Source organism: Vombatus ursinus, unplaced genomic scaffold (assembly GCF_900497805.2).
Source record: "Vombatus ursinus unplaced genomic scaffold, bare-nosed wombat genome assembly UNPS02005659.1, whole genome shotgun sequence".
NCBI classification, from domain to species: Eukaryota; Metazoa; Chordata; class Mammalia; order Diprotodontia; family Vombatidae; genus Vombatus; species Vombatus ursinus.
In genome coordinates this window covers 24,489,750-24,501,788 of record NW_020945437.1, presented here as the reverse complement: position 1 = coordinate 24,501,788, position 12,039 = coordinate 24,489,750, and the positions used below count along the sequence as shown (strand labels likewise).

At 36.1% G+C, this 12,039-nt stretch overlaps 1 protein-coding gene across 2 annotated transcripts in view; it reads right to left on the bottom strand.

Moving 5' to 3' along the window:
• The window catches only part of RAB6A (RAB6A, member RAS oncogene family), a 92,796-nt gene that overhangs the window by 42,618 nt on the left and 38,139 nt on the right, over positions 1-12,039 (bottom strand). For both annotated transcript variants that reach the window (XM_027848195.1, XM_027848194.1), the window contains exon 2: positions 2,999-3,057. In XM_027848195.1, coding sequence (XP_027703996.1) covers positions 2,999-3,057 — 59 coding nt within the window. The remainder of the gene's footprint in view (positions 1-2,998; positions 3,058-12,039) is intronic.

Here is a 12,039-nt window from a genome sequence, read left to right as displayed (position 1 = left end):
AAAGAAAAGAAAAGAAAAGAAAAGAAAAGAAAAGAAAAGAAAAGAAAAAAGAGAGTACAAATAATATGCTATGATCTGCATTCAGACTCCATAGTTCTTTCTCTGGATATTGACAACATTTTCCATCATGAGTCCTTTGGAGCTGTCTTGGATCCTTGAATTGCTAGGAAGAGATGAGTCTATCAAAGTTAGTCATCATAAAGTTAGTCATCACAAGTTGTGGCTGTTACTGTGTACAATGTTTTCCTGGTTCTGCTAACTTCACTGAGCATCAATTCATGAAGTCTTTCCAGGTTTCCTGAAGTCCATCTGCTCATCATTTCTTATAGCACAATAGTATTCCATTGTATTGATATATTACAACTTGTTCAGCGATTCCCCAACTGCTGGGCATCCCCTCAATTTCCAATTTTTGGCCACCAAAAAAGAGCTGCTATAAATATTTTTGTATATGTGGGTCCTTTTACCTTTTTGATGATCTCTTTGGAATACAGACCGAGTAGTGGTATTGCTAGATTAAAGGATATAGGGGAAGCTAGGCAAATAGAGCACCGGCCCTGGAGTCAGGAGGACCTGAGCTCAAATTCAACCTCGGACATATAACACTCACTTGTTGTGTGATTCTGGGCAAGTCACTTAACCCCAACTGCCTCACCTTTTAAAAAAAAAAAAAGAAAAAAAAAGGATATGCACAATTTTATAGCTCTTTGGGCACAGTTCCAAATTGCTCTCCAGAACAGTCGGATCAATTCACAACTCTACCAACAATGTATTAGTGTTCCAATTTTCCCATATCTCCGCCAGCATTTATAATTTTCCTGTTTTGTCATGTTAGCCAATCTGACTGGTGTGACGTGGTACCTCAGAGTTAAAACATTTATATTTTTAAAAAATTTATTGTTGTGTTTTGTTTCGACCTCCCTTCCTTATTCAATAAGCCACCTCTTATAACCAAGAGTATAAAAGAAATGGGAGAGGAGCAACTCAGCAAAACTTTTAGTTTTACTGAAAGACAATTCCAGGAATTTTTAAGAGATGGGTTTGAAACCCACCTCTCCCACAAGGGGCAAGTCTCTCAGCTTCCATTTCATTTTATGTAAACTAAGGATAAAAAGGTTTAGACTACCTACACTTCCCAGTGCAGTGAGAATAAAATAAAATAATCTACGTAAAGCACGTTAGAAAGTACTCAAGTTCATTATTATTCCGTACACATATGCATGCTAGTCAAGATTTGTTAAGTCTAGAGGCAGTGTGGGATAGTGACTAGAGAGCTGACCTTGGAAGTCACAAAGATCTAAGTTCAACTTCTGCTTCTCACACATAACTGGCTGTGTTATCCTAAGCACTTCTGTCGACAAGAATCTCTAACTGAATATGGTGTTGCAGGGGCAAGCCTGCACTGGGAGAGGAAGTTTCAGGGAAAGGAGAGAAGGAAATAAGGTTCAGGGAAGTTTCAGAGGAGGGGAGAGGAAGGAGAAGGAAAAGGAAGTTAACAAAGCAGTGAAGGAGAAGGCAGGGCAGAAAATTTACGTATGCAGATAGAAGAATTAGAGAGAAAATAGAACAAATAACTGTCATTGTTAATTTATATTACATTTTATCCCAAATCTAAATATTTCTGATATTTTAATTTTATGTGAAATTATTCCATACTCCATGCAAATCTGCGGAGTGTTATTAGTTTACAAGTTTTTGTTTTGCTGAAAAAATACATCACTTGGCTCAATGGAAAAGAAAGATGTCTAATTTGAAATGGTAGCAGAATTATCTTCGATGGATATTAATAGTTCTCACTCACTAGTGTCTTAATCTTTTTTATTTACTACTAAAAAGTAGCAAGATACCAACAGGTGCAAATAAGAATGTTATGACATTTTAATGTAAACATATAACAGGTCATCCATAGTTGTATATATTTATTTAAATAGTAGCCTTTACTAAAAATAAAACAACACAGGCACTGACACTCTATGCCTAGGCCAACAGAAAAACTGTGGAATCTTAGAATTACTCAGTTTTAGATGAAAAGGTCATAGTGATGGGGATAGGATTGTCCTGGTCCCCTAAAAGGAAAAGACCATGTCTTTGGGACCTAGACTCCAAGGCACCTGGCCCATCCTACTCAATAATCCTTTTAACTGCCCTTTCACTGGGGCTCTCCCCCACTTAACTCCTTCCATTGTCTGCACCCAGCCCTATTCCAGGCTACTTGCCAATCCTTAATCCCATCCAGATCTTCCCACAGTCTTTCTGTATAAAATATCCATCTTACCCTCATCAATTGCTCAGATTCTTAAAATCTGGCCCACTTATACTGGCATCACAAATAGTGCAGACTCACTAAGAATTTCACCCACCCCAAGCAGTTTTTTAATAAACTACTTGGACTGAATGAAGGCTTGAGTGGTTGAATTCCTTTGAGGCAGACTCATGCCCTTTGCCCTTGCATTTCAGGGTCCCCAAGACCCCTAGACCGCAACAACAGTATTTTAGAACTGAAAAATATCCTGAAAACCAATTTCTCTAGCACTACAAGCAAGAGATACATTCAGACCATTCCAGAATGGTTTACTGTCTACTCTTTCAACAGATGGTAGAATCCGTGGGGGATATTGTAGTCTTTAGTAAATGAAAACCAAAACAACAAGAACTTTAAACTACACTTATGATATATACTAGATCTAAATTTAAGAAACACAGATATAAAATTTTTAAAGGAAAACAAAAGCTAAAGAGCATAAAGAAAAAATATTTGTAAATATTTTAGAGGGGAAAATCTAAAAAAAAAAAATAGGTGGAGATATGGAGTATGAAGTTATTTGGCATTTGAAGGGTGAACTTCATGGAAAGGAAAGCATATGCCTGTTGAGATTATTTGGTTAATAACGGATAGATCTATTAAATATATATCTTATAGTGAAAATGTTTGTTACTTTTATGTTCCATCAAATGTAATTATGTTTTATGCTTCAATTAAAATCTAAGTAATACATACCTGGTAGGTGTTATCAAAACTGTCATACATGAATCTGGTGATCAAAGATGTCTTTCCAACTGAAAGGAAAGCAAGGAAAAGGTTACTCAATATTAACATTTCATGTGTTACAATTTAACAGTTTTCCAATTCCCATTAAAAAATTTTTTTTAAAAGAAGGAATTAAACACTATCAGGAAAAAGAAATCCGCAAATGGATCACCTAACATTTGCCCAAAAAATAGATAACTATTACGATGAAAGAAGCTTGTAGTAGAGAACAGGGATTGGAGTACAATGAAATAAGGATTAAAAAAGTAGAGTGGTTTGTAATTCCTTTGAAAACCTTTGAACAATGGCTCTCACATACATGTAATGTATACATGTGTTAGTTCTCTTTATATCTTGAATACCAGGTACTTAATGAGAGATATTTAATGCAAAATTTCCCCCAACTGACAATTCTTCTCCTGTACTGATTCTGTTAATACAAAAAATGCTTCATTTCATACAGCCAAAATTAATTATTTTATCTTTTATTATTGTCCTCATCCCTTGTCTGGCTAAAAGCTCTAGGACAGCTACAGCTAAGACAGAAAGGTCTTATATATATAAAAAATTTTCAAAGCAGAGTAACATTTATGAGAAAGCAATGAAAAAAGTAAATGTTCACTAACTGGAGAATAGCAAAACAAACTGTAGTACATGAATGCAAAGGACTATAACATTCAGAAGCTTCTCCTCCTTTGAGGTTCATACTATCCAAATATATCACCCAATCCAGATCCTGGTAACCATTACCTATCTACCTCTAAGACACTCTTCTTCCTTCCTTAATGAATTTAGTGTGCCTATCCTCCCCTCTCCTCTCCCCTCTTCTCTTCTCACCTGAGGGTGGTTCTACCCAAAGTAAGGTAAATTTTGATGGCCTGAAAGCTACTAGCTATCTTGGGGTTTACTTGCTAGATTTCTTTCTCAAAGACCAAACCTTAAACTCAAATCACTCTGGCTCTCATGGATTGGACAACAGGTCCCTGCCAAGCACCACTTAATGGTTATTTTTTGGGCCCTCTTGGCTCAGAGTGAATGTAAATAGTAACAATTTCTCTTTTGGCCAATAACCCTGAGGGTCTTCTCCTCCCAGTTTTATTTTTTTTTTTTTAATTATTAAAGGGATCATCTTTTGACTCACTTCTTAAAGAGGTCTATTCACTGAATGGGCATTGCTTCACTCAAAGTGAGAACCTGGAAAGACCTTGGCTTAGAAGGGCCAAGGTCTTCCACTATATCCTGGGCTGTCTCCAGTCGTCCTGACCTACATCTGGCCACTGGACCCAAATAGCCCTGGAGGATAAAGTGAGGCTGGTGACTTTTCACAGCCCTCCCTCACTCAAATCAAAGTCAACTGAAAGTCGTGTCATCATTTTTCTGATGTCACGGTCCTGTTTGAGAATCAAAGACAAAACCACACAATAGTGCCTATTTCAGTCTCTCAGTTTCCTCACAAAATGGTAGCTCAAACAGGAAACAAGCTGCCCCGCTTCCACACACATACTCAAGCAAAACCCTAAAGCTAACACTATACTAACATTAAATAAAGATCAAGAAATCCAATGAGAAACTACAAAATGTGACTTTCCATCCCAAAGTGCACAAAAATCAGCCAGAAGCCCAATGGGAATAGGACTCAAGAAAAGTGAATTCCAGCACAACTGACCACAGAGAGGACAACTGACAGAGGCAGCAAGAGCAGAGAGCTTCCCTTGAAAACCCCAGGGTAGGGATCTCGTAAGCCCCAAGAAATAGCAGACAAGGTGCCAGAGTGCTCAGACCCAGACAGCCCTGGCCTACAGGCATTGAGGTCTCAAAAACTGTCCTGACAGGGTCAAAAGAGAGAACAGAATAAATGGGGGGTGAGATAGGATGAAGGGAAATATACTTAGTTTTTCACAACATGACTACTATGGAAGTGTTTTGCATGACTACACATGTATAACCTGTATAGAGTTGCTTGCCTTCTCAATGAGGGTGGGTGGGGAGGGAGGAAGAGAGAAAATATGGAACCCAAAATTTTAAAAACAAAAGTTAAAAAAAAAAATTTGTTTCCACATGCAACTGGGAAATAAAATATACAGGAAATGGGGTATAGAAATCTATCCTGCCCTACAGGAAAACTGAAGGGGAAGGGGATAAGAGAAGGGGGGGAGAGATAGAAGGGAGCGCAGATTAGGGGTATTCAGAATGCATACCATGGGGGGGGTCGAGATGGGGAGAAAATTTGGAACTCAAAATCTTGTGGAAGTGAATGCTGAAAACTAAAAATAAATTAATTAATTTTTTAAAAAAGAGGGTGATAATGTCAAAACAACAACAACAAAAGTATTGTCCCGAGATTCCAGTACTATGAATCTCAAAGATCTAGGAGGCTTAAACTCCAGGACCTAGGCAAGAACCCAAAGCAAATCCAAGTAGGGCCAACTACCCCACCCAAAAATGCTGCTAGGGGCAGGGAGACAAGCCTTGGCACAAAGCTGCAATTCAGGAACTAAAATAAAATTGGAAAGGTAAGTACATCAAAGAAAATACTGCCCAGATTAAAAAAAAAAAAATACTACAAATCTAACTCCCTAACAACTACAAGCAAAGACTCAAAGGAAAAAAAGGATTTTCCACAAGGATTACATGAATATCTAGAAATAAATGTAGCAAAAGATTTTAAAACAAAATAAAAACTCTTAAGGAAAGAACTAGAATAACTTAGAAGAGAAAATGGTAACCAAGAAATAGACTCTGAAAACTAAAACAGACTAAAACAGAAATCAATGACTCTTGGTGCCATAGTGCACAGAGCGCAATTAGGGTTGTAGTGCACTAAACACAGTGCCTGGTACAGGGTATATAAATAATACATAAATGCCTATTTCTCTCTCCCACACCATACTAGGGAATTTCAACATACATATTGTGTGGGACAAAAGACCACCTACCCAAATTTGAATCAGAGTCTTGACAATAATTGCCAAAAGGAAAGTTGCTTTATTGGCTTTCTCGAGAAAGGACACCCCTGTGTCTTGCAAAATGGCGTCAGCCAGAGAGTGCAAGAGCACTTTGTTCAAAATAGGTTTATACAGATCCTAGCGCAATAGCCCATCCTAACCCCCTCCCTTTGGCCCACTGGCTGAGCCTCAGGGGCACAATCTATTCACATAAATCTTCCCCAGCAATGAAGAGAACAAAGACACTTTTGCAACTTGTCTGTGGACAAGGACAAGGAGAGGCGAGAGGTTTTCTTTTTCTTTTTAGAGTATACAGTTTTAGAAAGGAAGGAGAAGGTCTGATAAAGTACAAGATGTGTTGAAAAACATGTTTCTTTACAAGGTCAACCAGCTTCAAGTGTTTCAACAGAACAAGAAACGATTTACTCCCTGAGGAGGCTTCATTCCTGAGAGATTCTCAGAGATCATCTCTCACAATGTGATACTCCCTCAACCACGCTACTTTCCAATTTTCCCAACTACTCAATTCCCATGGTGTACTTCAATACTACACCTCAGCCACCTTGCCATCATCCACAAATATTCCACTTCTACGCTCATAAATTCTAAAGGCCTTTATCTGATTAATCTTTTATCATTCCATCTTTCTCTATACCTTGTAACACTCAATTCTATTCTTCATTCTTAGTGACCTTGTGAGCTCAAATTCTTGCATTCCTTTGTTCTTTTCCATGCCATCCATCTGTGCACTGGCTATTCTACTCTCCCTCTACTACATGGCTTTACTTATCACAGTGGCTACTGTAACTAACTTTAACTACTTTAAATATTTTTATCCCTCTTCAATCTTCCCACGGCATCCCTTCCCAACAACTTCTCATCTGGAAACCTCGAAAAAACAGATTATTTGCTGAGCTCCTTCTTTTTTCCCACCTCTTCATCACAAATAACTCAGACATCTCACCCTACTACCTCTCTTTCCATCTGTCTCTCCTGAAGAGGTTGTCCTCCTCCTTGTGAAGACAAGCCCCTTTACATGCACCTTTGAGAACATCCTCTCCCATCTTCTCTAGGAGACTGCTCCCATTATCATCACTACTCTCTCATTACTCTCTTCAATTTCTCCCTATTTATTGGGCCCTTCTCTGCTTTCCAAACATGTCCATGTCTCCCCACACTTTAAAAAAATAAAGTCACATGATACATCTATCCCCGCAATCTTCTTACCCTCCTCTCCCCCTTCATGGCTATATCCTTAAAAGGGCATTTACAATTGGTATCTCCACTTCTCTCACTTCTAAACTTTCTGCCATCTGGCTTCCGAAACTATTGTTACCAATGATTTCTTAACTGCTAAATCTAATAACTTTTCAATTACTCCTACTTCCTGACCTCTCTTCAGCCTCTGGGTCACCACTCTCTCTTCCTGGATAATCTCTCCTTATTTTAGGTTTCTGTGACACTATTCTCTTCTGGTTTTTTTCCTGTTTCTTGTCAGTCTCCTTTGCTAGATTATCGCCCACTATCCATGAATCCCATCCCTCCTCCTCCAAAGGTATGTATAAACCTTCTCTTCTTCCTCTGTAAAATCTCACCTGATGATCTCATCAGCTTCTATGGGTTTCAACTATCTTCTTCATCTAGGTAATTCCCAAAAAGAATTTCGAACACAAGAATATAGAGGTAGAAGAAAATTTTAAGAGAAGATATGTAGAAAGAAACTATAAAACCTATAATTCTATTCAAACCAAAGCAAATGGCCTTGAAAGCACAGAGATAATTTAAACTTGTAGGTTTCCAGAAAAATGACAAATCAAAAAACCCTGACTACTATACTGCAGAATATGACATAAGAAAACTGCCCAGAACTTCTGAACACAGCAAATGAAATACAGATAAAGCAACTACACAAAAGAAAGAAAATCCCATGCTTGACATTGTACAGCATGTATTGATTAAATTTTATAATTAAAATAACTTTTTTTTCATGCAGTCAGGGAAAAGTTCTTAAAATACAAAGGAATGACAATTTAAACAAGCCAGTATTAACCCACAGTAACAAGAAATCAAAGTGAATGGAACAATATATTCCAATAAGAAAAGGTGCTTGAGTTACAACACAAAATAACATACTGAAATACTGAACCTAATCATCAACTAAATAGGACAGCTTGTGGGGCATGGCCTTTGGGAGAGGGAGGTGACAAAGCAATGACCAAAATTATTAGATATTTTCAAGTATGATTGCTATGTAAACATACCCACCTTCTCAATGAAAATAAAGTTCAAATTAAAGTCAACAAAAATGAAACTAGAATGGCAAATAAACTCTGATGGTAACTGCATCAACCACAGAGATGAAAACAGTAGAAATGAGATTGAATCATAGTTAGTAAATCTCAATGCATTTAGCAGCAGTCAACATCTGAAGGTATAGGCATAAGATGAGTTAGCAAAAATTAACAATATTTGTATTCAAGTTTTTAAAAAGCATAAATAAGATCCTGTATCCTTCTCACAATCATTCATTTTGGTAAGTACATAACGATAGACTGGTTTCCAGAAACCACAACCTCTTTAAAACTGAAATGATCTGAGAATGATTGAAGATAATTCCTTAAAATTTTAAACAAATTCAAATTTGTTTTAAATTTTTATCCACTCAAAATTTTTAGAAATGCAATATCCTTTTATGATGAATAGTTTGAAGAGAAAAATCCACTGATGCAACTGAAAGTACAAGCCAAAATAAAAGAGGCAGTTTAAATAAGTAAAAACGCAGAAACAGAAAAAATGGAAAAAAACCAGAAAGTAAAAAGCTCATATCTGTAAAATACAATTCACTATATTTATCACTGGAATAACATAAATGCTATTACTAATGAAAAAGAAAGACTAATGTTTATTTTACATGAATGCTTTAGCTGCAAAAGTCTGAAATCTAACAAATAAAAAAGATAATTTGCAAACATACAAGCAGAATATGCTGACAAAACAAATGAATTTTTTAAAAGAAAATTATATTCCTGTGATAAACAAAAATGAACTTTTCTACAACTACCTGATAACATCATAAGTGAAAAAGATCTCATTCAATAGGAGAAATGTTAGTGCCCTTCAGCTATTGGTGTGGTTTAAATGATGCTTGGCAAATCATATGCAAAGTAGCTTCAAATTGCTCTCCCTATAGCTAATATAGCATGAAGAATTTGGTGCTTTGAAGACCTCGACAACTCTGTTGATTAATTACCTGAGAACATAAAAGGTTTCTATTTCGCCAAATGGATGAAGCAACAGCTGAAATAGCATCAGCACTGTGCTAAAACTTACTATGCCATTGCCTCTTTCTATACATTCAGACAACCATCCCTCTATTAGAATCTAAGGTCACAGACTTAAATAATTAGAGAAATGTAAATTACTTATGGGTTGGCCAAGTCAATAAGATAAAAGTAAAAATACCATCTAAATTATTGTTTATTCTAGAAAAAAAACAGTAATGTAATTCATATGAAGGAGTAAGAACCTAAATGAAAGGGGTAGCTAGGTGGTGCAGTAGATACAGCACTGGTCTTGGAGTCAGAAGGACCTGAGTTCAAACCCAACCTCAGACACACAAACATTCACTAGCTGCCTGACTTTGGCAAGTCACTTAATCCCAACTGCCTCACCAAAAAAAAAAAAAAAAAATCTAAATGAAAAAAGTGGGAAAAGTAGTACTAGATATCAAACTATACTACCAAGCATTAATCATCAAACATTTTGGTCAGGTGTGGGAAACCTGTAGCCTCGAGACCACATGTGGCCCTCTAGGTCCTCAAGCCACAGCCCTTTGAATCTAAACTTCGCAGAACAAATACCCTTAATAAAAGGATTTGTTCTGTAAAATTTGGACTTAGTCAAAAGGCTGCATCCAAGGACCTAGAACGCCACATGTGGCCTTGAGGATGCAGGTTCCCCACCCCTGGTAGGTTAAGAAACAGGGAGGTTATTAGGTACATAACATAAAGAAGCAAAAGAACATAATATCAGATATGCAGATGATACCATTCTGCTAGCACAAAGTGAAGAGGAATTAAAAAGCCTCGTGATGAGGGTGAAAGAGTGTAAAAGCTGGTTTGAAGTTTAACATCAAAAGAACTAAGATCTTGGCAACTGGTCTCATCACTTCCTGACAAACAGAGGGAGAAGAAATGAAAGCAATGTCAAATTTTATATTCTTGGGCTCAAAGATCACTGCAGATGGCAACTTGCAAACATGAAATTAAAAGACGCTTGCTTGCTCCTTGGAAGGAAAGCTATGGCAAATGTGGACAGCATACCAAAAAGCAGAGCCATCACCTTATCAACAACAAAGGTCTGTAGAGTCAAGGCTATGGTTTTTCCAGTAGCAATGTATGGCTATGAGTGCTGGACTATAAGGAAAGCACTGACAGAGTTCAATGAATATAAGGATGAAACACACATCTAACAAAAACTAATTAAAAATGCAGCACCTTGTGCAATATGGACAAATGGCATACTTCATAGATAATCAATTATATGAAAAACAACATAAAACAAGCAAGAACCTCCATAGGTTGCTACAAGAGTATTCAACTTTTTTAAAGAGTCCATTAAGGAAAGCTCTTTGCAAAATTATGTGATTATATGATAGAGGAGCACAGGGCTTTCTTGTGACAAAGTACTTCAAAGGGCATTTGAATTAAAACAAGAAATTGCCATTATTTAAGTGATCATAATAAAGACAAAACAAATTCATTTCAAAGCAAAAATTCCTCCTGAAATGTGTATGTTTGATGAACTCTTTTTAAACTAATGCAAAGTCCTCAAATTAATACTGTAACTTAGAAAGTTAAAGTAACTTCATTGCTTGTCATTTAATTTTATCTAATTTATGAAAAATTTGGAGCCAGATTATTTACAAAATTAATATTCTTTAATATTTTCCCCAATTTAAAAAAGAACCCTGAAAAGGAAAAATAAGACTTACTTTTTAATCATTTGACCAATCCACCAAAGCAATTTTCATTTTATTTTATGAATGGATAAGGAACTCATTTGCCAAGAACAAATAAATATACATTTGTTTTTACTTCATCAGATAAAGAGCTAACAAACTAGTTTCTTAATCGTTCATAGAAAAAAGCAGCTGAAATGCCCAAATGGCTACAAAACCACACATACCCTTTGATCCAAAAATACCACTACTAGGTCTATATCCCAAAGAGAAAAAGAAAGGGAAAAGAATCTATTTGTACAAAAATATTTATAGTAGCTTTTTTTGTGGTGGCTAAGAATTGAAAATTGAGAGGATGTCCATCAATTGAGGAATGGCTGAACAAATTGTGGTATATGATTGTAATGGAATATTATTGTGCTATAAGAAATGATGAGCAGGCAGATTTCAGAAAAACCTGGAAAGATTTACATAAGCTGATGCAAAGTATAGTGAGTAGAACCAGAAGAACACTGTACACAATACTGTTCAATGAACAACTATGAATGACTTAGCTTTTCTCAGCAATACAATTCAAGACAATCCCAAAGGACTTATAAAGAAAAATACTATTTGAGTCCAGAGAAAGAATTGATGGTGTCTGAATATAGAACAAAGCATACTATTTTTCCCTTCTTTTCTTTCTTTCTCTTTTGATTCGAGTTTTCTTCCACAAAATGACTAATATGGAAATACGCTTTACATGATTACACATGTATAATCTATATCAAGTTGCTTACTGTCTCAGGGAGGGAGGGAGAAAATTTGGAACTCAAAACTTTTTTTTAATCAAATGTTAAAAATTGTCTTTTCATGTAATTGAGGGAAAAATAATTATTATTTAAAAAAAAAAGAAAAGAAAAAAGCACTTGAACCTGAAAACCTTTTTATATTTTTGCTAAGGGTGAGTAGAGTTCTCTGGTTTAACAAAAAAACGGCTACTGTTTCTAACATTTATTTGTGTAAAACTGGGTTTTCTGCTATAGCTATTATAAAGACAAAATATTTATCATGACTAGTAACTGAAAAAGAATTAAAAGTATACTATCAATAGTATCATGTCTTAA